Source organism: Perkinsus marinus, assembly GCF_000006405.1.
Source record: "Perkinsus marinus ATCC 50983 genomic scaffold scf_1104296953744, whole genome shotgun sequence".
Lineage (NCBI taxonomy): Eukaryota > Perkinsozoa > Perkinsida > Perkinsidae > Perkinsus > Perkinsus marinus.
In genome coordinates, this window is record NW_003208392.1 from 75,694 (window position 1) to 101,839 (window position 26,146).

The 26,146-nt window shown below is 49.2% G+C and overlaps 7 protein-coding genes and 1 non-coding gene across 8 annotated transcripts in view; 3 read left to right on the top strand and 5 right to left on the bottom strand.

Moving 5' to 3' along the window:
• Pmar_PMAR013112 (hypothetical protein) overlaps positions 1–2,435 on the bottom strand; it is a gene marked incomplete at both ends in the record, with an annotated part of 2,589 nt that extends 154 nt beyond the window's left edge. The window contains 10 exons of the mRNA XM_002776340.1: positions 45–152; positions 451–533; positions 650–897; positions 969–1,253; positions 1,294–1,390; positions 1,441–1,593; positions 1,644–1,741; positions 1,791–1,973; positions 2,084–2,246; positions 2,297–2,435. Coding sequence (XP_002776386.1) covers positions 45–152; positions 451–533; positions 650–897; positions 969–1,253; positions 1,294–1,390; positions 1,441–1,593; positions 1,644–1,741; positions 1,791–1,973; positions 2,084–2,246; positions 2,297–2,435 — 1,557 coding nt within the window. The remainder of the gene's footprint in view (positions 1–44; positions 153–450; positions 534–649; positions 898–968; positions 1,254–1,293; positions 1,391–1,440; positions 1,594–1,643; positions 1,742–1,790; positions 1,974–2,083; positions 2,247–2,296) is intronic.
• A 2,541-nt stretch (positions 2,436–4,976) lies between these two features.
• On the top strand, positions 4,977–5,049 carry Pmar_PMAR013113. Its single transcript has one exon. It is a non-coding gene; the product is annotated as a tRNA-Met (tRNA).
• Positions 5,050–6,205: 1,156 nt separating this feature from the next.
• Pmar_PMAR013114 (hypothetical protein) lies at positions 6,206–6,394 on the bottom strand (the record flags this gene model as incomplete). The annotated part of the gene is made up of 1 exon (XM_002776341.1): positions 6,206–6,394. A coding segment is annotated over one exon (189 nt), but the record flags the coding sequence as incomplete, so codon positions are not given.
• Positions 6,395–6,438: 44 nt separating this feature from the next.
• On the bottom strand, positions 6,439–7,767 carry Pmar_PMAR013115 (hypothetical protein; the record flags this gene model as incomplete). The annotated part of the gene is made up of 7 exons (XM_002776342.1): positions 6,439–6,589; positions 6,639–6,743; positions 6,795–7,094; positions 7,233–7,310; positions 7,356–7,481; positions 7,525–7,673; positions 7,723–7,767. The coding sequence occupies 7 exons, from the start codon at positions 7,765–7,767 to the stop codon at positions 6,439–6,441; spliced, it is 954 nt and encodes a 317-aa protein (XP_002776388.1).
• Positions 7,768–8,074: 307 nt separating this feature from the next.
• On the top strand, positions 8,075–11,200 carry Pmar_PMAR013116 (hypothetical protein; the record flags this gene model as incomplete). The annotated part of the gene is made up of 4 exons (XM_002776343.1): positions 8,075–8,203; positions 8,254–8,338; positions 8,385–8,797; positions 8,851–11,200. The coding sequence occupies 4 exons, from the start codon at positions 8,075–8,077 to the stop codon at positions 11,005–11,007; spliced, it is 2,784 nt and encodes a 927-aa protein (XP_002776389.1). The 3' UTR covers positions 11,008–11,200.
• A 663-nt stretch (positions 11,201–11,863) lies between these two features.
• Positions 11,864–13,424, bottom strand: Pmar_PMAR013117 (farnesyl pyrophosphate synthetase, putative; the record flags this gene model as incomplete). Its single annotated transcript, XM_002776344.1, has 11 exons — positions 11,864–11,931; positions 11,978–12,037; positions 12,084–12,162; positions 12,208–12,288; positions 12,337–12,454; positions 12,507–12,622; positions 12,668–12,794; positions 12,848–12,982; positions 13,028–13,107; positions 13,135–13,233; positions 13,290–13,424. The coding sequence occupies 11 exons, from the start codon at positions 13,422–13,424 to the stop codon at positions 11,864–11,866; spliced, it is 1,098 nt and encodes a 365-aa protein (XP_002776390.1).
• Positions 13,425–13,592: 168 nt separating this feature from the next.
• Positions 13,593–15,770, bottom strand: Pmar_PMAR013118 (SNW domain-containing protein, putative; the record flags this gene model as incomplete). The annotated part of the gene is made up of 12 exons (XM_002776345.1): positions 13,593–13,811; positions 13,861–13,976; positions 14,027–14,150; positions 14,205–14,350; positions 14,588–14,687; positions 14,742–14,864; positions 14,925–15,023; positions 15,071–15,138; positions 15,188–15,312; positions 15,409–15,508; positions 15,559–15,657; positions 15,704–15,770. 12 exons carry the CDS (start codon positions 15,768–15,770, stop codon positions 13,593–13,595), a joined length of 1,386 nt encoding a protein of 461 aa, XP_002776391.1.
• A 640-nt stretch (positions 15,771–16,410) lies between these two features.
• Positions 16,411–26,146, top strand: part of Pmar_PMAR013119 (voltage-gated cation channel, putative) — a gene marked incomplete at both ends in the record, with an annotated part of 9,929 nt that continues 193 nt past the window's right edge. Inside the window, 33 exons of the mRNA XM_002776346.1 lie at positions 16,411–16,619; positions 17,486–17,573; positions 17,609–17,860; positions 18,322–18,446; positions 18,747–18,872; positions 19,049–19,198; positions 19,244–19,372; positions 19,572–19,764; positions 20,177–20,338; positions 20,380–20,517; positions 21,117–21,168; positions 21,214–21,364; positions 21,408–21,610; positions 21,882–21,899; positions 21,949–22,108; positions 22,149–22,256; positions 22,588–23,413; positions 23,458–23,571; positions 23,613–23,737; positions 23,778–23,864; positions 23,911–24,058; positions 24,097–24,172; positions 24,222–24,333; positions 24,508–24,581; positions 24,631–24,737; positions 24,780–24,950; positions 24,992–25,099; positions 25,155–25,277; positions 25,329–25,453; positions 25,510–25,630; positions 25,672–25,788; positions 25,830–25,940; positions 25,992–26,146. The exon at positions 25,992–26,146 is cut by the window's right edge and continues 4 nt beyond it. Of these exons, the coding sequence (XP_002776392.1) occupies positions 16,411–16,619; positions 17,486–17,573; positions 17,609–17,860; positions 18,322–18,446; positions 18,747–18,872; positions 19,049–19,198; positions 19,244–19,372; positions 19,572–19,764; positions 20,177–20,338; positions 20,380–20,517; positions 21,117–21,168; positions 21,214–21,364; positions 21,408–21,610; positions 21,882–21,899; positions 21,949–22,108; positions 22,149–22,256; positions 22,588–23,413; positions 23,458–23,571; positions 23,613–23,737; positions 23,778–23,864; positions 23,911–24,058; positions 24,097–24,172; positions 24,222–24,333; positions 24,508–24,581; positions 24,631–24,737; positions 24,780–24,950; positions 24,992–25,099; positions 25,155–25,277; positions 25,329–25,453; positions 25,510–25,630; positions 25,672–25,788; positions 25,830–25,940; positions 25,992–26,146 (4,964 nt within the window). The remainder of the gene's footprint in view (positions 16,620–17,485; positions 17,574–17,608; positions 17,861–18,321; positions 18,447–18,746; positions 18,873–19,048; positions 19,199–19,243; positions 19,373–19,571; positions 19,765–20,176; positions 20,339–20,379; positions 20,518–21,116; positions 21,169–21,213; positions 21,365–21,407; positions 21,611–21,881; positions 21,900–21,948; positions 22,109–22,148; positions 22,257–22,587; positions 23,414–23,457; positions 23,572–23,612; positions 23,738–23,777; positions 23,865–23,910; positions 24,059–24,096; positions 24,173–24,221; positions 24,334–24,507; positions 24,582–24,630; positions 24,738–24,779; positions 24,951–24,991; positions 25,100–25,154; positions 25,278–25,328; positions 25,454–25,509; positions 25,631–25,671; positions 25,789–25,829; positions 25,941–25,991) is intronic.

Consider the following 26,146-nt stretch of genomic DNA (forward strand, 5'->3'; position numbering starts at 1 on the left):
GAGTGAGCAGATCTCTCACATAGCCAACGACACTGAGGTGTCACGATCGCTGTTATAGTGAGGAAGGCCACTCTGCTCTCCAATGTGTCCTCAGTGTACACTCCAAAGGCGTGACAGAGTAACACTGCTACCGATGATAACGGTTTTAGTATCTGCATGAAGAACTCCATCTAACGCACGTGTTCAAGTACGTCAACTCACCACGAACTGAATGCAACCGGCTCGGAGTAGCCATAGGAGTCTCTCGTCAGTCGGAAGAGGCTTTGGTATGAACCACCGTATAGGCCACAGCCACTCCACACGATTACCGTGGTCGAAATGCAGTAGCAGTCGACGTGAACCACCTATGAATGGGCCTGTGGAGTGACGATCGGTATAATACTCACCCAAGTAGTTGACATTGAGGACCATGAACATGTACAGAGCATACGCTTCATATGCATCCCTCACCAGTGCGAGGGCATATCTGAGAAGCTCCAATAGCGAGCAAAGAGTTACTCTGAGGCCTCCACCTCTTGCTAGGATGCAGCACACTAGCCCAAGCACAAAGGCAGTAGATAGGGACCAAGAGTATAATCCGCGCTATGTAAACCTGATCATGATGATGGTGGCACCGATCATGAACAATGTGAAATCGTCAAGATCTCACCTGGTACTCTGGTGCTACCCATCTTCTTGCATGCTGGCATACATGTGATAGCGCCACCACCAAGCAAATGGCCGTACTCAGAGAGGCCACCGTTACAGCACTTATTGTAGGCAAGTGCGAGAGTATCGATGCCGAATTCGAGTGTTGCATCTTCAGACTGTGTTGCCGCCCAGTGGGAGCATTCAGGAAGCAAAGGGGCCTCGATAGGACACGTGAATTGGATGCGTTGCTCACAGCCACAATAAGCTCTAACGGCAATAGGGTGAACGAAACAGCGATTTGATGCCGAGACCCTCTACAAGTAGTAAAGGAGCATCACACATCGCAATAGTGAGAGTCAGCGACTGAATCATCGTAGTCGAGCTCAGCCATGAATCTCGAGAACTCCTCCTCTCCAAGTGCGGTTCGGAGTGCAGCACGTCGACGGGACTCGTTGGTAGCGGGCTGGAAGCTGTATTCATCATTTGGTACTACTCGCCGCGATCGGCTTGTGGCACTGAACTGAAATGGCTGAGGCACCGTCAGTGTTGGAAGCCACTCCGTGGGCTGCGACTGGGTCCGCATCGTTGATGCTTCTCGCTTCTGTCTATCCCTACTGCGGGCTCTGACGAGAATCATAAGCACAATGAGCAGCATCTCCTTACTCTACTGCCATCCGACGGTTCGCCATGAACCTGTCGTAGCCGCTGATGAGGATAGGCCCCGGTGGTATAGCAGAGCACGAGCTCATCGTTGAGGTGCCTTCGAGCAGCAGTTCGGCAATGGTTATTGCTCGAGGGAGCCTGCCTGACTTTGCATGTTATCGTTTCTCCGTATGCTGGGCTCCCCAGTATCGGCGGCTCTCCTCGGAGTAAAGGTGCACTCCTTCAGTTCATCCGATTCTTGTCTCCGTCGCAACTCCTCAACTCTGTGCCTCCGTCGCTGCTGCTCCCTCGTGATATCACCTGCATCGATAGAAACCACCCTATGTATCATCCCGCCTTCCACCCCCTACTCATGAGCCGAGATGGCTCGGCGAAGTTGTAATGGCTCTTCACATGACCATATGAGTTGCTCGGATGCTCTCGAGTCGCCCCTGGAGGCTGTTGCTCCCTACGAACGATGCACGCTTCAGAGGCCCTAGCGTCAGATATAGGTTAACTGTTCTTTCTCTGTCTTCTCCCGTTCGTTCCTGATTCTGCTAGCATCTTCATATAGTCGCTCATGAATCTCTCTATCGTCCTCATTGCCCTTGATAGCGATCAGCTCACGCGACTTGGAGTTCAACTCCGGCCGGAATGTGCATTCAGGAGGACCTCTAGCCCGTAACCACTCTTGCCGTTTCCTGCAACAATGACCCCTCCGGCAGCGCTGCCTCGTCACCCAGTGCTGCTCACTGTCGTCTCCTAGCATCAGTGCACTCGATCCTGTGAGCCCGACTCCGTGGGGATTCACCTAACTAGGCCTAAAGCACCTCCCACACGACGGCGTGCTATGTACATGCCTGATGTTAGTGCTTCTGACACAGGATTGACCGACGGCTTGAACGTGCATTCAGCATCAAGCACTGCTCGCTCTCTCATCTCTGCCCGAGCCAGTCTAGCCTCAGCCGACTGTTCTAAGGAGTTCAACATCAGCCTCTTGTAAGATCCGCTCTGAGAGTCCCACCTTGACGCTCCATAAAGCGCCGAATTCTCCGGCTCCTCTCCCCATTCGTCAGTGGCACTGCATCGTCGGCCATCTCCAGCAGCTTGTCTTCCGAAGAAACCCCCTCATGTACACGTAGAAGCCTTTCTTCCACCGGCATGTTAGAGAGGGCATCTACAGTACCACCAGAGGTATTGCTAGCCGTAAGAGCTTACGCCTTAGGCGTATGTGTTTGAGACTTATGATAATCAAAGCGCCTATAGTTTTACACTGTAATTGTACTCTTGTAGTAACAGGTTACTCAATCAGGCGTGCGAAAGAAGACACCATAACTTCAAAGGCGTTGGGTTTACAAGTCTTTGTCTACCACACAAGCTGTCGTATCGCTATCGCGAGCCGACAACGCTCACCATGCACTCTTCTCCTCTCCAGTATCTTCAGACTCTGAGGATTGAGTTTAGGAGTGAAAGTAGTGTCCTTGCTGGCCTCAGCTTCTGCCTCTCTACGTCTCAGCTGCAGTCTATCGTGCCGTAACTGCTGCACTGCCCGATACCTGAAGTAATTTCAATGACTTTGAGTCTAACCAGTTCACTGAATCTCAATGGACTTGCCGAATTCACGTCAGTGAAGCCTTGAAAAGACGAATATTTGTGTTATGGGCATTTAAGTGCTTACCTTTGCTCCATCGGAGCTCTCTTTTCAAAATGAGGGTCGGTTCCCGAAGATCGCACTTCAGGCCTACTCGACCACCCTACCAGTGTAGATGCAGCAGTAGGGACTAACCTGAACGTGTATCCTTGGAGTTCCATGGACTTCTTCGTTTCTAGAGCCCTCTCTCTTTGGGCATCACGTCGTTGGGCCTCAGAGTGTAGCCGCTCAGCGAGTTGTCCCGCGGTCGCTGAGAAGAAGAAGTGCGGGAGTCAAGGATGGGCCGAGGTGGGAGCCTCCAACGTACTGGGCCTCTTGCCCTCGACTATCTTCCGGCTGCGCACACTTATCTTAGGCGTAAAACTGCATTTCTCTGCGGACCGTTCTCGCTCTTCCTTCTCAGCTCGACGACGCTGTTGCTCCTGATGAGCTCGCCGGGGTCAGGATACAAATAATGGGTACGACGAATAGTATGAATCCAGACTGGATTGCCGAGGGCCCTGCAGCGCCATGCATTCCCTCCCTACCCTTGCATAAGTTCGTAACCACAGGTCAACCTTCCCGTTGAACTCAGTGGCACCGATAGTCTTCTTTTGCCTATAGTAAACAGATGATGGAGTCCTACTACATCACCCAGCTGAGCCGAACACAATGCCAGACTCGTATGGCCGGACACAGCGCCATTCGCCTACTTATCTCTGGTCGATGAGCTTAGTCGTTGCCGCGGCGCTCGTTCAAGCATAGCCGGGCTTCGAACTACTGTTCGGCCTGGGTCTGGTTTTGGACACTCTTCACCCAGGCTCCTACTATTCATGCCCTGATCGGTTATGAACAGCTCCGCATGAGACCACAATAATGACCTCTGGTCTTGCCGCCGTTCGTCGATCCCTCTCGTCTATTAGTTGCTGCATAGCATCATTGTGGTCTTCATTTGCGCACATTCTCTCGTTCGGAGGTCGCGAGGGCCATCTAGTATCGCGCTCGGCTAGAAGCTGTTGCAGGGCCTGAGCAGTGTCGCGGCTGACGTTTGCACATACAGTCCAGCCCTGCGAGCCGGGTTCAGAACTATGTCTCCGGGAGACAGTGGCTGGCGTTATTTCAACGACGTTGTGCAGGAGTCACCCACACTGCAGCCTGGCGAGATTCCTTCCTCTGTGATACTTCTCCACACAGGGGACACATCGAGACTGTCAAACCTTATCTGAGAATCGCCACCAAAACCGTCGTAATTGATGAGATCGTCGTGGGAATGAGGGATCGTTGTATCAACCATTGCTATCCATAGCATTACTAGCAAGCTCGAAATGCGGGATAGTATTCACCCTCAGAATGTGGAGCACGGGGTGTCAAATTTTCGATCATCCGCTAGGTCCAACATTATAATTTGGGTAAAGAGACACCATGGGCCTCACCGTGCCTTCAGAGGAAAGCCTCGACTCTCGCGTCTGCAGGAATCTCTCACTGTCTGCTATCGATGCCTCGATCTCATCGATTGTGGTACGCATATACAACGATCGACCACAAGCTGATGGAAGCTCGTTATCAAACATATTACTCCGGGGATATGGTCTGAATGCCAGAGTGCTCAGAGCTCTCGCATAAGCGTTATCTGCTAGACCAATCCGTTGCCACTTCGAGAGCCACTGTACTCAGTAGATGAATTAACAACACAGCGAGTAAATTGATGGAATCTCAGAAACGTCAACACCATGTTGAAGATATGACGAGGAGCGTCAATCGTCTCTGAGAAGGAGGACGAGACTTGCATCCCCATCAATCATGGCCGACGCATGAATGAGCTCACGGAGCGAGGAATGCCAGATTTCAGGCTGTGGTGTGGAATCCACCTCGAACGCCCACCCAAACTGATAATCGAGAGGGCCGCCAACATCAACGACTGGGTGGTGATCAACCACGGGCTAGTCGGCTGCCAGCCGTGAGCAGCAGCGATTCAAAGGAGCAGCTGCTGATGACAATAACAGCATGGGATATTAGGAAGAGCGGAATAAGGCATTTCACTCGGGTGAAGGAGAGAACGTACTAAGATTTCTAAGCGGCTTTGGCGCAGTAGGTAGCGCGTAGGTCTCATAATCCTAAGGTCGCGAGTTCGATCCTCGCAGGCCGCACTTATCAATCGCAGGGAAACTCGTTATTTTAGCCATCAGCGTCAGGTGCTCGTTGACCTACAGTTACCCCTTTCAACAAACCTCCACTGTTAAATAATCATCAGGGGACGAAGGAAGACACCAGTGCTGTCATACCACAGCCTTGGCAAGCCTCTCAACTCTAGCATCCATTCATGCATGGCTCCCGCTCCCAGATGCAAACCGAGTGGCTTGAAGCCAACCACCTACTCTCTTACTAAAGCCTCAGCTGGCAGCAGTAGGAGACCTGATGTAACTGACTTTCGGTGCCAGTGAGATTCCCACTGTGGGAGACCCAAAGCGTCGTAAGTCTATAGTGCACGTTAGCTGATGAGAAAAATCCACAACACCTCCCGTTCGCGGCGTTTGGGTGGCAGACCTAAATTCCGCGAGACCAGAATGAAGTGCTACGACCACCGGGGCCTTCGCTGCTATGGCTCTACCTCAGCGATCAAGTCAGGCTCCCGATCGGCAAAGTCACCGAGGCCAGTTAATAAGCACTCTGCCAATAATCGCCCTTCACGCATAGCAACTTCAACCTGAAGTGGTAAACGAATCACCCCATCATAAAGTACACCCAGCTACGGTTCCAACAAGCCTCTTCTCATGACTCTATTTCCTCGCATGCCCTATTGTACGAAAATACCAATTCCAGTCCTGAGCTCCTACTGATTTCAAACACTGCCGTCCACCAGAAGCAACCAGGCAGTTCACCCGTGAGCTCTTCGTTCCTCTATAGAGCGACCATACCCGGCAGTACCAATCTGTCGAGATCTACATATTGACCGCTGGAACACTGATCAACAAATTGAGGGCACTAGGACCCAGATTGACCAACACAAAGCTAACGATGTATAAGGGGAACAACAGTGGCATGGTCCATGCTAATCTGTATCAAGTTGACGCAAAAGCGTCTCAAAGGTGCTAAGTCCCTCATCGTAAATCCAAAGCGGCGATCCATACCCGACACTCTGAGGAGCCGAGCAGGTTAGATAGATGATTCACGAGCCTGCTACCTCGGAATCCGTAGTGGTCCCGCCACTGGCGTGTGAGGAGGCGTATCGAAGGCCGGCAGCCGCGAGGCTCGAATACCTCGAAACATTCAACCTCGGAGCAGCCCACCGACCACCAGACTTACACTCGTCCTGGCCTAGCCGTCTGCTGGAAAATGCTGTGCCCGTCCCCGCTGAGCTGCCTTGGTCGCTGAGTCGGTCGCCGCTTGGTGGTAGCCTGTCGAGTTGCCTCTTCCTGCAACTCACGAACCTTCTGCTCTTCTTCTAGACGGCGCTGCTCCTGCCGTTTCGCTCGAGCGGCCGAGTCCGAGTAACTACGCGATACAATGAGCGGAGATCTGCGTCGTCAAAGTCTATACTACAGCCTATCAAACGTCTCCTTGAGAGCGTCCGGAGTAAGCTGCCGCGATGCATGAACTGAGCATGTCTTCGTATTGAATTTCTCCCAGCACTCATCCTTGGCTAAGACTTTCGATACTCGGCATGGCGGAGCGAAGCGAGACCGATGCCTAACATTCAAGTTATAAACGATGAACTCCCTCATCTCCAAACTCCTACAGTCTATCGTGGACAGCATCGCCCTCCTGTGTGGAAGGCAAGGCCTTGGCATTCATACCGCCACAAGCATCTCCTATGTCCGCTGCCAAGTCCAACAGTTGCTTCCTGATATCATTCTCTATGTACCTCCCCAACCAACCTCAATCGTACTGCTACCTCTCCTCCCTATCCCTCTGCCGCTCCCTCCGATCTATAGCATCCTTATATAGACTATCCACCCTTGCTTGAACCTCTGCATCCCGTATAGGATCCAGCCCTCGAGGCTTCTCCTCACGGTTGGGATCGATAGGAATATTGAAGCCATGACAGTTGAGCATTCTCGCACACCGTGGCGTCGGCAACCGACCACCCCTGGGGAGCTTCACAATAGTCTTATACTTCTTGCGCCGTTCCTTCTCTTCTGCTGCCTCTACCAGTAGCCTACGGCGTTCTGAGAGTTCCTCCCTTTCCCGGTACCTGCCCCTTCATATGCACTACCAAGTGAACCTTACCGCCTCGTACAGTTTGTCCCATATGCTGCTAGTGGACGACTTAGGCCTACTGCAGTTCCTACAGCAGATCACCTGATTCACATGAGCTGATCGAAGCACTCACCCTCGAGCCATCTCGTCAATCTCTTTCTGCCGAGCTATGAACGCCTCCAGCCTTGCCTGCCGCCGCCCTTTATAGTCCCTACAACAGCACAGATGCACCGACCAGGTCGACGAGACCCCATACTCATAGAGGCTGTTGATACGATCTATATCAGGCCCCCGTCCAAGGCCGCCAGGTTGGGCCATTTCGATAAACTCCTTCGCTTGCGCTTCCCGCTGCTCATCAACAAATCTTCGCCGTGCGGCGTATCTTTGGTCACTATCATGTCCCCAAGTGGACATAAAGATACTACCCGTTATACAGTCGCTCGAATAAGTCATCACTTTGTTTCCTCTCCATCTTACCAGCCTTCCTATTCAAAGGGAGCATAGTCTCTTCCTCGTCCCTGGCTTGCTCTGCTAGTCGCTTCTCACGCTCAACCCTCCGGCGCTCCCGTTGCTCCTGAATAACCGTCGAGCATGCATAAGCTTCGCTCCGCCGAGCTACTCACAGCTGCCTGATCGTAGAGGCGGTCGAAGACCTTCCTGATTGTCATGGATTATCGACACTCCTCACAATCTGCGCGCTCCTAGGCGTGCGAGATTTAGTTTCGACTTAGCTGGAATTATACAAATTATGGCGACAGAAAGTTTGTAATCGTGAATCGCTTCGCTCCGCCATGCCAGATGGTATAACTCAGGACGATCTCGCTGTCCATCATATGATCTGCTATCACTGATAATTACCTCGTCTAGCCCGTCCCTCTCAAAGGCCGATACCACACCCTCGAAGATTCACCCGTTTCTTCGCTTCCCCGCACTGTGGGCAAACGTACATCGCCAGTAGTTGTCAGCTGTACAATAATGTCTTCGTCTAACTCCCCTGTACCACCTATCCCAAAGCCCGACGTTGAGGACAGCCGGCCCGCCCTTGTGGTTCCTAAGGTCAAACTTCCACCGATACTACCCATTTTCGAGCGATGGGCGGTCCTGGTAAGCTAGCAGTGTCAGCGTCGAGCTCTATCCTTTTGCTTATCGTTCAGGTCTTCTCTCTCGCCCTATGCATCTTCACAGCGTGCTCTTTGTTCACATTGAACCTATCCTGGGCTTATCAACCTAACCAGACTGGTATTGCCCTTTACCTCTGACGTCCCTAAGTGTTGTTGTGGTGCAGGTTACGAGGTTCCTCTAGCCAACTGTCCAGCCTTCTCGGAGTCTTTCTCGATCACTCACGAGAGTGCACCCTCGGGTCCTACGTGTAAATTGGAGATCGTTCGGAACGGTTGGAACGACATGGTTATGTACAACTCCAGTATCGATCCTCTTCCTAGCAACACCCCTATTGACCAGTCGCTCAACAACTGCCGCTTGCCTCGAAACGGTGAAGAGGACTACCAGTGCTTTCCCCAGTACGAATGTCATGAGGCATGTCGCCGAGTTGACGACACCGGGACGTATTACCTTGGAGAGTGCCCTGATCCGGCTAACCTACCAGAGATCGGCAACGACGTGATGAAACCTGGTATTCCAAAATGTCAGGTGAAGTTATCGCCGAACTCTCCTTGGGAGACCCTCTTCTGCAAAGAGGTAGTGGGGAGTGCATGCTGCTGAGCCATTGTGCTTAGCCCTTCACTGTGTAGGTCCTAACGTTATCCTACTGCTCAAGCAAGTACGATGTAACGCCTTCAAACATCCTTGGTATGCGAGGTATCATTTTGGCTGGTATGCTCATAGCTGTCATATGGTTCTTCGCTGAGTGGGTGCTATGGTATGTGGACCTCAACTTGCGCAAGGAGAAAGCAGAGGGTATGGCAAGGATGGCCAGAGAGCTCCCTCAGAAGAGAATGTATTTGCGGCAGCAGGTGGAGGCCCATTGGGAGGACGATTTCAACGCTGCTACTGTCAGTCTGGATGTTTCGAGTGATGGTTCGGTATGCGTGGTGCCTCCAGCGATGGACGAAGAGGAGCTTCGGGGCATGTCCGAGGGTGATATGGAATGCTACATGTCGAGAGACCCTGCGATGAGGTTCCAGTCTGGAACATGGAAGAGGCGGATCAGCCAGTGGAAGGCCTGCAAGGCTGCAGCAAAGCGGAGACATTGGATTCGCCAGCTCTTCTACGTGGCCGCTCTCAACATCTTCTTCCTACTTCTACTCGTCGCTACCCTGTATATCGTACTCTACTATTCCCCCCAGAATATCCTCGCTAACAACAGGTCGGTTGGTGATGATCTCTATGGGGAAGTCTCAATTTGGAATGCGCATTCGTGGTTGGATATCCTCATCTTTGTCGATGTTCTCCTCGACACCTTCCTATTCCTCGTCGCTTGCGTCTTTGTCAAGTGGCCACGCGCTCCCGTCTATACTCGTCATGTTCAAGATGTGGTGGCTAAGAAGCAGCAGCATGTGAGCCTCGCGGGTGGTTCAGATCGTTCTCTGAACACCGATGCGAAGCCACAATTCGATCATGCCGGCATCGCATCTCCACTCAGTGATGACTTCCTATCTGATGAGAGTTCGGACAGCACTGAATCTGCATGTGAGGAAGTAGTCATGAAGCAAACGTTGGCGTATGACTGTTGTTTGATGATCGCATGTCATCTCTCTGCTATGACAGAGGAACGTTATGAAACCTTCACAAGTACTTTACGTGCTGCTCTAATGGTCTTCCCTCCTAGTCACATCTTCGTCTGTGATAATGGTGGTACGTTACATCCTGAAGATGAGACTGAGTGGGCAACTCAACAAGTTCATCCTGATATCAATTATGTTTATATTCCAGAAGGCAACAAGACGTTCGCTTTCTACTGGGTTAATAAATACTGGATACCGTACCTAGCCCAAAACGGTCGAGTTCCCGACTTCAAGTATTCCGTTATGATCGATGATGATGTGCCACTTCCGGCGGATCTGTATATTCCACATGAACAACTTCGTGCAAATCCGAACATCAAAGCTGTTCACTTCCCCATCACAGCAACTACTCCTGATGGGAAACCTGACATGCTTGTGAAGATGCAGGATGTTGAGTACAAGATGGCTGCAGTGCATAAGCTATTCCAGTCGAAGATGGCTCGGTCGCTATCATGCCATGGTGCTGTGTCACTGTGGGATCGCGAGGCGCTCGATGAGGTCCTTTTTGAGCATGATACTGTGTTCAACGGTGAGGATATGTACATGGGTTTGACTCTCTTGAGGAAGCGTGATGAGTCTACGATCATTTCTTGTGCACAAACGATCGTCCCCACGTATGCTCCTGATACCTGGCCAGTGCTCTTCCGGCAGAGGGTCAAGTCGTGGGATCTAACATCGCACAAGAAGACGTTCACGTATCTCTGGGAGGTCATCAATCCCCGATCGTTCTGCCATGGGGCGTCTTTGGTTCTGAAGCCGTACTTCCTTCAAGAGCTTCTCTGTATTCTCTTGGATTGGTTGCGCGCTTTCTTGCTCTGTGGTTTACTTTTCCGTGACTGGCTCGGCCTCATTCTAATGACTCTTGTTTTTACTGCACTCCTCTACGTTCAAGTGCTCATCTTTGAGGTTTTCGTTCTCCGTGATCGACATGACCTCAGATCCGGCGTTATTGATTTCATTGTGTTCCCCTGGTACCGTCTCCAGTCGCTATTATTCAGAATATGCGCTTTATGCCAGAATCTATTGGTTTACAGCCATCAAAGGAAGAATGTTAAAATCGGTGTTCGCGAACAGAAGATCCATGATATTCCACCGACCCCACCACATCCTGATGTCGATTGGTTCACCGTGTGGGAAAACGACGAGCAGGATTCTCGTACGTAACGATAGAATCAATGAACATCTGGTTCATTACGAAGCGTCATCGGCGCTGTGTTAGTAGCCAGTTGCTGGCCCCAGGATGTTCTTTATACAATAGTTCCTTGTCAGTTTTCGTACTTTATCCGGTGACAGGTAAGCAACATTGTGCTTCAGTTGTTAAGGTGGTTATAGTTCCTTATGCTTTGTATGAGTTTGCCGTTTCTACTCGTGATGAAACACCAATCTCAGTGGCCTCCACGTGTTGTGTTATGCTAGTCGAAGAAAACCTTTAAGAGTATATTCGCTTGTTAGAATGATGTAGGCCCCGTTCGTGGGTTAGTGCCTCGTAATCCAATCTCAATATTGAAGTCTCGCACTATTAAAGTCATCTTCATTCTCTTGGAGAGTAACAAAAACAGTCGCTCAGACCTGAGTAGCTGAACGGGAAGGAATTGTTGGTCGTAGACGCCCTTCATACACCCCTCTGCCAGGCCGACACACTTCTCCTCCTTATCTTTCTGCCACAGTCGGGCCGCAATAGTTCTGGCTTCGTCAGCATTCATGCATGAGGGCTGACATGCAAATGCACGCCCCCTCCACTACCACTGTGACACACAACCCAAGACGATTCTCAAGGGTAACTGCTGCGATAAACGACAGTAAACGATGGTAGTAGTACCGAGTGTACGAAAACAGGTCGGCACTGAACACGTATCAAGCCACTATTTTCCACGACGGTAAATCGTAGATGTTAATCCTTGTATAATTTCCCGCAATCCGGCATTTTTAATGGCCCTTGACAAAACTTCGACCTTTGTTTTCTCTTCCTCCTCGAACCTGATTCCTCCAGGCTTTTATGCTAATTCACTGAGCATTGATATCACCTTCGGAAAGCCTGCTCAACGCCGGACTTAGCGAGAATACACTTTATCTCGTCCACCTCGGCACCTGTCAAGCTCAGTATGAGGCGTTATTGCCGTAACCGTCAACTCACCTGTCTTGTCTTTTTTGCTGTATAATTTATTTAATCGTTCGAGCGATGCTTTACTCTCGCCTGAACAAGACACGATGCTTCCGATTTCCAGCAGTGTCGGTCCCACAGGAGTCGCTCGTCTCCAGCAGCTCCCTTGCCTTGAGGAAAACATATGAGCACTTGCTTTCCTTGATATCAGTCCCAACCTAAGCACATGCCATGATATCAACTGCCAACGATCTCCAACTTACCTTGCCGATGGCCTCAGGGTCGCCGAAAACGTCCAGGAAGTCATCTTGGGCTTGGAAAAAATTTCCCAGTAAAATGCAAGCCTAAACATAACACAAAATCCACCTTGAGGAAAACCAACGAATATGTACATCCTTAGTCCCTTTGTAGTCCGGGTCGTCTAGAGAAAAGCGAGCCATAGCCATGCCTAATGCGACCGGGAGCCAGAAGGAGTAGTAGGCTGTCTTATATGCCGTGGTGGCCCAGTACCTGACAAGACTAACTTCCCAAAGGTCTATCCTTGCTACCGTTATCATCATACCTCTCCATAGTGTACCGCGACAAATCAACAGTATAATCGTCGGGGCGAACGGAGTTGAGGTCCAGATGCTGCCCTATAATCGTTCGTAACGTAATATCATGGCAAAGCCGGATTATCTAAGTAATACCATCTCGCCACCACTTCGTCGTTGCAAGACCTACCGCCAACTTGATATCGGCATCGAAACCTGTAGACTCAATAAGAAGAGTGTATACAGCATTCTCTATAAAAACAACATCATTGAGCGAGTTGGGCATCGATATCTCCGGCAATCTGTACCAACACGTACTGAGAGGAAATACCTGGGCTATGGAAGGCTCCTCTACTATATGTAGTTCTACCTCCCACGACGAGTCTCTGACTGATCCATGACGTCATCGAACATGAGAAAACTGGCTTGCAAGAATTCAGCACTCCAACCAATGGCAGCGGCGTCCTTAACATGCTCACGATAATCCCCACATAGGGCGACGTACCTATCGCATCGTAAGAAACCAACACCAGATTATCAGCGAGCTCACGTTGCAACTGTGGTCAAACCCCGAGTCATCTTCCCTCCTAAACAGTTGTAGTTCATACACCTTTCGAAGTAGTTACAGACCTGTCACCAAATCAACAACTCAGTCACCATTCCATCGTGACTCACGCCAATATGCACATCGTTATCAGGACCCAGACCGCCCTCGTCCAGATAAGCCCCGATGCCCTGTATCACTGTCTCGCGAGCCTTACAACAACAGCAAGCCAATGAGGAGCAGCAGCCCAGTCGAGCTTGGATACTACTCTAGGGTAAGCGTCGAGGAACATCTGCCGTATGCTGTCATCTTGAATGTCGCCACGCCCTGCATGACCACTACTAGAGTTCATGACGACCTTTTCCGCATGTGCTGCAGGAAGTGTAAGAGTGTTATGCGGCATACAAACTCCTGCTACGACTTCCCTCACCAGTACTCCATACAAACCCAACACTGTAGTGAGGCGGTGATCGTAACTCCAATACGAACGTTGTTGTAATAGTAGTGTTACATATTATGATAGCAATAAGAAGAATAAGAACAAGTAGCGACAACATTTGCTGACCACTTCTTAAGAGCGTCGACGGGACTTTCTCTCATCTCCTCGATTATCATCTAACCAACAACAATCCTCCATCACCTCCTCCTCCTCCTTTTCCCTACCTCCCCGAGATCTCTTGCTGGCCTGCTTCTGCTGAGGCTCATCGTCATCGTCCAACAAGCCCGACAAGCCGAACTGATCCTGGTCTCCAGCAGTCTCGAACTGTACCGGAGCTTGCCGTTGATAAACCTAACAACAACCACTAATACTACTACTTCCATCACCCCAGCCTCCCTACTGCTGCAGCACTATTGCTTTCCCCTCCAGCCTTTTCCTCCGCTCTGTCATACTCCTCACGAGCCTGCTCCAGCCGCTTAGCGTCGTACTGGTAGATCTTATTCGCCGAGGAACGATCTAATTTCACATCCTTAAAAATCCTATCATCACCGCAGCAAAGTCCGTACCAGCAAAGAGCCTTTTGTCATATACGTTATTCGCGCCATCATCATAAAAGCCAGAGTCCAGGCCGCCGCTCTGGTTGAACAGTCGAGCATCGTATTGACCCTCACCCTTGGAACTGGGCTGGACCTGCCCAACACAGCAGAATAACCATCCTAACAGCAGCAAGTGAGGGGATACTACTTGTTTGCCCAGGGCGATGAGCTCGGAAATATCTCTTTCCTCGTCCCTGTCTCGGCCCTGCTTGTTCCTTCCTGCCTTCTCCATACGATGCTCACGAAGAGTCTCCCGCATGACCTCAGCTCGTGCTTCATCTTGTCTACGATAATCTGCCATAACAGGCTTTCCACAAACAGCAATGAAGTATATGTTCGCTTTCCTCAGCTGAGCTTGAAATTTTTTTCACGTACTAGAGAAGTTTACATGAGAATAGGGGTAGAACTATACAGAAACCAATAAGAACTTCCCAAATTTTCCTCAGAATTTGCATATTGTCACCAACGCATGTAGTTGACCATGTGCATATTTTCCTCTCACACTAATGACAGTAGTCAGCATCACATTACCCTCAGCTTCCTCCCTGTCTCCTCTACCACCAGCAAAGGCATTCGTACGAGACCTGCGAGCTTTAGCCGCCAAATCACGCAGTTTCTGTTCTTCGCTCTCCTAAAGGAATCCAAGGTTCCGAGCACGTAAGATACAAAGCAGGTCCAAACGTGCCTGCTCACGCGTAGCCTTCTGCTTGGCGAGCTCATTCCGAATTCTAATTTCCTGCCTGGCCTTCGTTTCTGCTATATACAGATCCTCCGCGAACTGAGCATGCCTCTCAGATACCGTAACGTCCTAACACGCACAGAAAGAAGTATACTCTCCCTCGGCCAACTCTATAGTAAAGTCTACTACCTGTAAGCCTCTGCCATCAGCAGCAATACGTTTGTCCAAGGGAATAACATAACCCTTAGCATTTTTCCAGTTGCTCACACATGGCGGAATCTTCCACATCTGTGCAAGGTGAATTTGAATAGCATCAACACAGCACGAGCGCGTACAGCTTGATCCTCCTTGGTGAGCTTCTTGGGAGGGGATCTCAGCACCGGTGGCGGGGGCTCGCTTGGGGCTGAGAATTGTATTAGCGACTTGAACGATTTTAGATTTGAGGCTATTACGAGCTGGGACTTTGTGATGACGGAATTTCGGCGGTTCCATGGGGTCCTTCTGGACCTCAACCACCTTGATAACTCTCTGTTTGATGTTGGGGTTACGCCCAGGAGCATCCTTACTAGGAGTGTACCTGACAAAATCACCAACCAACCCATCTAAGTACCCGGCACATTTTCTAACGACCACAGCAAGCTCATACGCAGCTCTGCCTCCCCCTTGTTACTACCGTAGATACTGTGCGTTGGCGAGCTTCCTCTGAGCATCGTTAGCCCCCGACAGGTGCTCTCTAGTGGTATCCGCCTGCCCTATACGTTGGGCCAGAACAGCTGATAAGCAACCATACACCAACAACGCCCCACAGCCTTCCCCTTATCACCTTCAAGAGCACTACGAGTCTCGTCAGTGTTCTTCCTCAACTCGAGGGCATCGGGTCTGTCCAGACTGGCCTCGGGGGTCCATCGTTCCTTGAGATCCCCTAAAAGGAAGATGTCCTATTACCAGTAGAGATCTTGAATGCTCACCAGGTTTATGCTGGTGTCGAGCCAAAGCCTGCTTGATAGAACTGTCGGACGCTCTTACTATAGACATAGTGGAACCAACAGCGTCAACGCTAAGTAGTACAATGCCCTCTACTAGAAGAATGCTCAAGATCGCACGTAGAGGAGACCGGGATGCGATTGTCGCTCGCCCAGCAACCGCGATGGACGGAAAGTTGGTCGATTAGAAGGGCGAGCGCGGTTTATCAGCGCAGTTTGTCTGTGTGGCTCTTTCAACTTGCAACTTCTGGGCGGGTGACTGCATTGTTATGCTTCTATGTGATTTGTCCACTACCCCATCGAGAGCACCATAGAAAATGGTGTTGGTAGGGGGGGGTTCTTACATACCACATTTCTGTTAGAAAGGATTCACATCCCATACTTGACCGTAAGGCTACCAAGAGTATATACAGTCTATTGCACCGTCTGAAGCCGTGTTGTCAATGAAAGCTCATCCGTGTTATCAGCATTGGACTTTACACTCTCTCACACACACTGACATTTCGATATTCCGTAGTAATGTTGTTCTTATCAGGATTCTTGCATAGTGTTGTCCTGGAGCCGTGAAGAGCCGGCTATTTATGAGTGTCGTCCCAGGCGGCAAACATGAGGAGGGGAAGCCCTCAGTACCAGTACCACGTCGAGTTTCCCTCGTGGAATCGTTGACGAGCTCAAGAAGGGGGTCTTACGCCATGCCTAAGGAGTACTTCAGTTTTCAACTGCTCGGCCAGAAGGTGTCTTGTGAGAAGACACTGGACCCCTTTGGGATCTACCATCAAGTATTGGTGGACGCTGGTGGAAAGCAAAAACGACTATGCGAGAATAGTTGCTTCATATTCCCGATACGCAGCAAGTTCAGACTCTTTACGATATGGATGGTGGAATGGAAATGGTTCCAGAGGTAGTACTCATGGGGGAGGGTACACAGGGTATGTCGTAGTAGTGGTGGTAGTAGTAGTAGTAGTAGTAGTAGTAGTAGTAGTAGTAGTAGTGGTAGTAGTAGTAGTAGTAGTAGTAGTAGTAGTAGTAGTAGTAGTAGTAGTAGTAGTAGTAGTAGTAGTAGATAGTAGTAGTAGTAGTAGTAGTAGTAGTAGTAGTAGTAGTAGTAGTAGTAGTAGTAGTAGTAGTAGTAGTAGTAGTAGTAGTAGTAGTAGTGGTAGTAGTAGTAGTAGTAGTAGTAGTAGTAGTAGTAGTAGTAGTAGTAGCAGTAGTAGTAGTAGTAGTAGATAGTAGTAGTAGTAGTAGTAGTAGTAGTAGTAGTAGTGGTAGTAGTAGTAGTAGTAGTAGTAGTAGCAGTAGTAGTAGTAGTAGTAGTAGTAGTAGTAGTAGTAGATAGTAGTAGTAGTAGTAGTAGTAGTAGTAGTAGTAGTAGTAGTAGTAGTAGTAGTAGTAGTAGTAGTAGTAGTAGTAGTAGTAGTAGTAGTAGTGGTAGTAGTAGTAGTAGTAGTAGTAGCAGTAGTAGTAGTAGTAGTAGTAGTAGTAGTAGTAGTAGTAGTAGTAGATAGTAGGTCGCTGATGACCCCTTTTATACCCTTTTCCGCCGAGCAAGGCGATGTTATACCCAGTCATGCCACATCGTATCACCTTTACGCATCCCAACGCCTCCTACTACGTTACGAGGTCACTACGCGTCTCCTCCATATCACGACTCGAGCACCACATCGTGCATGAGACTGTACAACTCGGCTTACACACGCACTGACTCTCCTGTTAACCCTTCCGATGAGATAGGGGCGAGCGCGATTACACCGTAGCGGTGGTCCTCAGGTTCATCCTGTCGCTCATCGTGTTGAACTCAATCTTGATCGCTATTGAGGATAAGAGGGACCCTGACAACCGTCGCAACGAGGTCGAAGTTGAACCATTTTGTTGTCGTCATTTCCTCCTCAGATTGGCGCGTTTGCCGATTCATTATTATTGGCATTCTTCACAATAGAGTGTCTGCTGAAGATAGTCGCTTGGGGGCTTATACGAGAGAAGTCGACTTATCTGACTGATGGCTGGAATTGGTTGGACTTCATCGTGGTGGTGACGGGTCTTCTCTCCGTCGTGAACTTGGGTGGTGACACTGACCTTAGCGTCCTGAGGGTCTTCAGGGTACTCAGACCTCTACGCAGCTTAACAGTATTGAAAGAAATGAAGGTAAGATCGATAGTATTGTTCCGCTCATCGTGAGTGATGAAGCCATGGAAAAGGTGGTGGTAGCGTGACGATGATACTAGAATTCATCTGCTCGTGCATAGCTTGAATCGGTGGTATGCATTTGAGGAGTGTATTAGATCGATTGGAGTGGTAGTAAATAGTCTTTTTTTCTCATGGTGAGTGACCGGCTTATGAGAATGCTGATGATAGTGACATGCTGTGTAGCATTAGAAAGCAATGGCTCGTGCATAGCTTGAATCGGTAGTATATATTTGAAAGAGTGTATTTGATCGATTGGAGTGGTAGTAAATAGAAAGTCTTTTCTAGCTCATGATAAGTGACGGACCTATGAGAAAGTAAAGGTGGTGACACGGTGATGGTGACAGGTGTACTGTATATAGTACTAGATCGGTTGTAGTGGTAGTGGTAATAGATTATTCATAGGATGCAATGTTTGTCAGTTACTGGTGAATACAGTACTTCTTTCTATACCACGTCTAGCCAATGTAGCCGGCACTGCTGTGTTTATCCTGCTAGTATTCGGGATATTGGGTACCAACTTTTGGGGGGGAGTACTTGAACGAAGGTAGTATTATGCAGTTAGTACTCGAGTGAAATAACAGCAAAGTGCGACGACCTGTTCTATTATAACGAGCGTGAAATTCGAATTTCTCGTGAGTGTCGGCGGCAAGGCTTTCAACATTTCTGACACCATCTGAAAGCCCTCTACAAGAGCTTCCGAATGGTATGGGATTTTCTGAATATTCAACTAAGCACATTTTCCTTGGGACACCCTGTAGTATAGTATTACTATTATTAGTAGCATTATTAGTATTATCACTGTCTGAGTTGGTCAGTAATAGTAGTGGTATTGGTACTTCCTCAGGTGTCGTCTAACGCCTTATCCCATCCTCATTGAAGCAGCTACAGGAGCAGTGCAGCATGCCTTGCCGGTCTTGAACGGTTCTCAGGAGTACTGTTGGGAATGGGAAGTGGATACAGCCCAGAGCAGGTATGGTTTATAAAAGACGTATTTTTTATTGGAAAAATTCGAAAAAATTGAAGTTTTTCGATGAGTATTTGGGTTTTTTGGGCCGAAAAGTTTATTCTTTTGGGATTTTCTTAGGGAAAAAATAGGCCCGGCCCCTCCCTATGAGAGTTTTTGCGATATGTGATTCACGAGTTCAGGTTGTGTGGCGGACGGTATTCGTGCTTACCTGAAACCTATTGTGGATCCAATTATGTAGAGGACCAAACGGAGTCTCTCCGTCCAGTGTTCATGATAAATGGTACAGTGCTAGCAGCAGGAGGAGGAGGAGACAGGATGGGATTTCCCTGGTGAGCAACGCCTTCAAGGTGCTACTAGGTCGTACTGGTGTGTAGGTGTGGGAGTACGGTGGACCCTACTGATTCGGCTGACTTCAACTTCCGAATAACTCGCTTTGACAATCTCCTGGGCGCAGCTCTCACTGTTTTCCAGTCGATCACGTTGGAGGGTTGGACGGACGTTATGTGAGTCTGGGCTCGTTGTCGCGATGTGAACTCGGTGAATTGAAAATAGTTCTCCACAAATTGAATATATGCGAGTTTTTCGTTTTAAATACGTTTCACGTCGCACAGTTCGTAGCTGTGGTGAAAGTATTCATTCCGATTGGCTTTCACTTCGCGTCCCTGTTAAACGTAAAAGACTCGGCACTTCGTTGTTATTCAGGTACCTCCTCCAGGATAGTCACTCTGACTGGTTCGCGTCTGCATATTTCATCGCTCTCATCATAGTCGGCTCCTTCTTCCTGTTGAATGTGGCTCTGGCCGTTGTGTGGGATGCGTTTATGTCAACTGATGAGGAGAACCGACTGGCTGAAAAGAAAAGGAGGAAACATGAGGCTAAGAGGGCTAGTCGCAGGGTACGTCGGTGTTGGAGTTTGTAGTCGGCTTCGTCGGTTGAGCTTGGGAGTTTTATCGCTTAGTATAGAAGTTTACATACAAATTCGGGTAGAAGTGTACAGAAACCAATAGAAACTTCCCCAAATTTCTGCGGATTCGAGTCGAAGTGTACAGAAACAAATGAAAGTTTCTCAGAATTTCCTCAAAATTTTTATATCAATTCGATTCAAACTATCAATTAAGGAGTTACATGCTACATCTGAGCGTATCGCTAATCAGTATCAATCGTGTGCGAGACCTCCTTATCACGAAGCAGCTTACTGACAGCAGAGTTACGTTTAATCAAGGCGCTAGCAATAGTTGAGACTCAAAATTTTTATATTGTCACGAACCTTTGTAGTTGACTATGTGTACTGCTTGACGTGTTTGTAGGCTTCCAAAATGAAGGGCGGAGGAATGACAGAAATGGAGAGTAGAATAGCTGAAAAGAAGAGGACCTTCTATACGAGTACACCGGCTGATGCTAGCTCGAGTGTAACAGTGATGATGAGGGTCATGGAGCTCGAGAGTTCAGCTCACCCTATCGTTGTGAAGGTAGTCGATGAAATCAATCTTGGGAGGACTTAGCTTGGTAGATACGATATCTGGTCATCTCTGAGTGGTTCGTCAATGTTATAATGTTCTTCATCACAGCTAATGTGATAGTGATGATGTTCGACTCCTACCCTCCACCGCCATATAGGCTTACTAACACGGTCACGGTACTCAACCAGGTGAGAATGGGCCTTGGGAGACTCACTGTGCTGCTCCGTACGAAATAACTGCGGCACTGATCACCCGTTGGGTTGTTCGACACCACGGATCCTGTTGACATTGACTTATAACACTAGCCAGAGCGTTACTATGTGGAGGAATAGGATGAATACAACAGCAGCAGTACAACCTCCTACTAGCCATAGCTAGGAGGGACAGATTGAGCAGACGGATTCCACAGCACACAACTATTGGACGATAGAGTGATCAGCACTACACGTTTTACTCAGACTATCGGCAGCTCATTCATCGGTTCACTCGTCTGAGCCGAGATGATCAAAATTCAATGCATCAGAAACACTGTGCGCTCTCGACATTTGCGCTCATGTGGGCTTCCCGGAAGCCGCTCTCCAGATTCTGATTCTCGGGCTTTGAAGATTCTCAACAACAGAACTGATTACCGATCGGAAGGGATCTTTCGTTCGCCGTCTCACTCCATAGCCTTAGTGACAAACAGCTCTAGGCATCTAGATTAGAGACCGTTTTTTCCCTGGTGGTAGAAGGAAATATGGGCTTCAAAACCGCCTAATGCTTCTGAGTATGGTTTGGTTATGCTCAGGTGTTTACGGTAGTCTTCGTGGTTGAGTTTGTGTTATTGCACATTGCACTGGGTAGTAGCTACAATACATATATGTACAGCAGTGGGTGCTGATCAGGCCCGCGGAGATATTGGAGGAAGCTCGCTACGGCATTCGACGGGTTTATCGTTATTACGTCGATCTTGGAGTTATTCCTGGCCAATGGTTCTACTGTTATGACGGCCCTTAGGGGTTTCCGTCTGCTGAGAATATTCAAGCTTGCGAAAAAGTGAGGGCCTCAGAGGCGGCAGTCGTGATAATGTGCTCAGCAGGTGGACATCTTTTCGTGTCTTATTGAAGTCGATCGCCCACACAGTGAATTCTATGGGTAACTTCTGCATCCTCCTCGGGCTGATGATGTTTGTATTCACCCTGATGGGCATGAGCCTCTTCGCTACTAAGTTGAGGATGGGCGAGGACGGCAAGAAGATACCTGATGAGCTGCTCTTACCGTGGCCGAAAAGTCAATGTCCAGGTGAGTTCACGAAGCCCTCGTAGTAGAATTAGTAGTAATTTGTTGGTATTGTTGTTGGTGTTGTTGTTGTTGTTGTTGTTGCTGGTATTGTTGTTGGTATTGTTGTTGTTGTTGTTGTTGGTGTTGTTGTTGTTGTTGTTGTTGTTGTTGTTGTTGTTGTTGTTGTTGTTGTTGGTGGTGTTGTTGTTGCATGAATTTGCGTTTTCAGGAGGCGGTTATGACTGCGTGCCTCGGTCCCATTTCGACACTCTACTGTGGTCCTTCATAACAGTGTTTCAGATATTGACGGGTAAGCCCGGTGCTTCTATTCTCAGTTGTGGTATTGGCCGTTTACTCAGGTGAGAACTGGAATGCTATAATGTACGATGCGGTGTTGGCGGTTGGTTGGGGCGCAGTAGTCTTCTTCATCGCGTTGGTGATCTTCGGCCAGAGTGTGATACTCAATCTATTCCTAGCTATTCTTATGAGCAAATTCGAGGAGAGTTCCGCGACGATACGGTGGGTATCATTATGAAGGATGTGTTTGAGTTCTCCTCAGGGAGCGAGAGTTGGCTAGAGCCAGATCACGGTCGCAGTTGTCAGCGTTCCTGCGGGACCGGAGAAAGACCAATGGCGCGCTCCCTTCAGATGAGGCGTCCAGCCCTGAGTCGCAGCTTGAGAGTCCCTCTCCTAGGTAGGCTTCATAGCAAGAACATATTTCGAAATCGCGAATAATATAGCACTATAATGGTATAAGGTATACATGATACTATAATGATATAGTATAGGGGGCTTGTTTGGTAGGAACGTTTCCTCTCTGGCCGATCGATTCGAGACTCGAGCTCTTTTCCCCATTGTTACGCTACGTCGCGGATGGAAGCCTGGGATTTTTAATAATAATATACTAGTATAATATACATAATATACCTTATGCCTCTATAAAGGCATATACATAGCAATAGTAGTGGCTGAGGATGTTGAGCTTGCCTTTGCAACAGGTCATTGATATCTCCGTACTCTGAGGGTATGCAGGCTCAGGGTCAGGATGATCATCACGATGAGGAAGTGTTGGAGGTTACGTCGGCCCCTGAGCCTGATCGTCATGGAGGAGGGGTAGATGAGGGCCTCCCCGGACTAGTCCAGAGGGGAAGTACGGTTGTTGTGGCGGAGAACCCTACAGTCCACTGTATTGAGGACTCGCCAGAAGGCACTCCATGCCCCTCAGAGGACAACAGTGTGAAGGAGCTCTCTACGAAGGAGGCCTGGCCAAACGACCATTCAATGTTGGTGTTCAGTCGTGATGGACGAGTAAGGCGGTTCTGCAGTAGCATTGCTGATGCGCCCTGGTTCGACAACTTCATTATCGCCTGCATAGCGGTGTCGTCAGCACTAATGGCTTTGGATAGCCCTCTGCATGACCCTACTTCGGGCTTGGCACAGTTCCTTGATGTCACGAACACGTTGTTCACGTTCATCTTCCTTGTGGAGATGCTCATCAAGTGGGTAGCCTTTGGAGTGGTCTTGAATAAGGGCGCTTACTGGCGTGACTCGTGGAACATTCTTGATGGAGTTGTGGTGATCGTATCGGTGGTTGACCTATTGCCGATGCTACCCGATGTCTCTGTGCTCAAGACATTGAGAATGCTACGTGCCCTGAGGCCCCTGAGGGTCATATCTCGGAATCCAAACCTGCGTTTGGTGGTTAACACGCTGTTCCGAATCTTACCAGAGCTCTGCAACCTCCTCATCGTGGGAGGACTCTTCTTCTTGATCTTTGGTCTGTTTGGTCTGTCCTACTTCAAGGGGAAGTTCTACACATGTCAAGTGAGCCTCTAAGTGTCGATGGACCGTTCAGGAATCTACCTCAGGTTGGCGACCCTAGTACGAGAGGAGTCGTCGAGTGGCAGTATGAAGACCGGCGAAGCGTTATCGTGACCCCTATGTGTCTTGACCAGACGCTCGGCCATCTCACTCTCGCCACTGTGAGGATGGCCATCGTTCCAGATGGTCATCTCTATTTCAGGGCTTCTCTGAGGGCTTAACAGGAAGTGCAGCACTGCAATGCGCTGATGGCGTGCCTTGGTCGAGACAGACTCCGGACACGCCAGTGTGTGTAGCCTCTTGTGCTACTGCCACCCGAAGCGATAAGTGAGATCTTCTGTGGCGTTGTCGGGTATTCACTCCTTAGGTCGGCCGTGTGCCCTTCCCCTCTGACCCTTGATACCTACCCTAGCGTGTGTAGCCTCAATCCTGGAGCCTCTAGTCGCCGGTTGGGGTAACTCGGGCGTTAGTCGTCTGTTATGGAATCTCCTTAATGTTAGTCAATCTGGTGAACATCGTCAGTTGCAGAGTGCTGCTGCCAGCATCGGTGGTCCCGAGTGGCTTGCGTCGATGGAAAAAAGCATCATGCCTTGCGACAAGTGCAGTGTGCACTACTGTACAGGGGAACTCCAACCCAGCGAGAAGAAAGTACGTTCCTTCGTTGGCAACGTTTTATTTCCCAGCAGACGGCCTCCTGCCGAGATGAGTGCGAGCACCACCCCTACTACTGTGCTGATGTCTGCGCTGATAACGTGTTTGAGGGTAAGTTTCCTAGCTCTACTACGAGAGTGTTGTACAACTGGTTGTTCAGGTGGAGAGTGTGAGGCGTGTCTCGAAGCCTGCACTTCAGCTTGTGAATGCCCGCAGTTTTGCAAGGCAGTTATCAAGGATGCTGCTAACTGTGTGGAACAGGGTGGACAATGGTAAGCCATACGCAGACTAGCTTGAAGACGCTTCTCTTGTGACTTCGGGGTTGCTCGATAATGATTGTGAGGGACGTGGAAGATCGTATATTGCCTTATCACAACAGGTTATCATTGGGACTATAGTAGATTCATTTAACGCCTGGAATGGGGTTTAACTGCTAACCGATTCAGGTTGAATCTGCACCAGCATTTTGATAACATCGCAGTGTCTATGATGACTCTTTTCGAGATCTCAACTACAGAAGGTGGGGGAGCTTTCCTGTCTATGGGAACTACCTTTCCCATATGTCGTAGGTTGGGTAGACGTTATGTATGCTGGCACTGATGCAACGGAAGTTTATGGTCAGCCTCGTCGGGATCATGCGGAACTATGGGGTCTGTTTTTCGTATTGTTCATGCTGGTAAGCAGCCTACCTTCTTTGCATTCATAGCCGTTGTCTTAGATCGGTTCGCTCTTCATCCTGAATCTTTGCGTCGGTGTTATTGTCGATAACTTTAATAAGATCAAAGCCCAGGGGAGGTCCCTCTTCCTGACGCAAACCCAGCAGAAGTGGATAGAGCTTCAGAAACAGCTGTACACGAAAAAAATATACCTGGAGTTCGCCCATGTCAAAGTGAGTATCTCTTTGGTATCAGTTGGCACCTGGCTGTGTAGGATTTGCCCGTGAAAAGGAGGAAGATGTATTTCTTCTGCACGAGCTCTAAATTCGAGACGTTCATAATGACGTGCATCTTGCTGAACACAGCAGTGACTGGTATGAAGGTAAGGTTGATGATGATAGTGTTTCCTCCTGGTGGTGTTGATAACAGTGTTGTAGATGTTCCCACCACCTTCGGATGCCTATAACACGACATTGGCAACGCTAAACTACATTTTCGCCTTCATATTCACAGCAGAAGCTGCATTGAAGCTGTATGCCACACGGTGGTGGTACTTCTATGTAAGGAATGAGGTTCTTCTAAGGGATGGTTTTGCGAACGGTGCGTTTTAGGATTCCTGGAACTGCTTCGACTTCGTATGTGTTGTTGCTACAGCAATTGGTATACTTGTGGACTTGCTCTCTACTGTGACCATCGGTACGCTGATGAGTGCCATCAGGATATTCCGCATTGCGAGGTTGGTCCACGACTTGAACATGCCGCCTTCCTTTCTTGCTACTACTACTGCGGCAGGCTCTTTCGTCTCGTTCGGTTCGCCAAGGGTCTCAATCAGCTGTTCATAGCCTTCGTTCTGTCCATACCGAAGCTCTTCAACGTTGCCATACTATTGCTACTACTTCTGTTCCTCTTCACAGTAAGCATCTAATGCAGGGGTAGTCGATCTGCTCGACTCAGGTGCTCGGTGTCCGCCTCTTTGGCGCCACACAGCTTTCTGGTAGTCATGACGACCATGCGAACTTTCGCAACTTCTACCGGGGATTCATGACACTCGTTCGCTGCATGACTGGAGAAGTGAGTCGCCACGATAACGTTTCCTATGGATTGGGCTCTAGGGTTGGAACGAGATAATGCACAGTCTGGCTAAGGACTCGGAGTTCTTCGGCCTCGTCTTGCATAGACCCTGTGTGAACGACTTCCACATCACAGCAGATAATTACGCACAGGTTCGCAGCTGCTATCACACTATGTACTGGAGAGCTGTGTGGTGATCTCAGTTACAGGAGAAGTGCCTTATCGACCATCCTGTGCAGTGTGGGTCGCCATTCTCGTTTCTGTTCTTCATCTCATACACGTGCATCATCACCTTTGTCGTGCTCAATTTGGTCATAGCAGTCATCTTAGAAGGCTTTGAGGACTCCACCAAATCGGA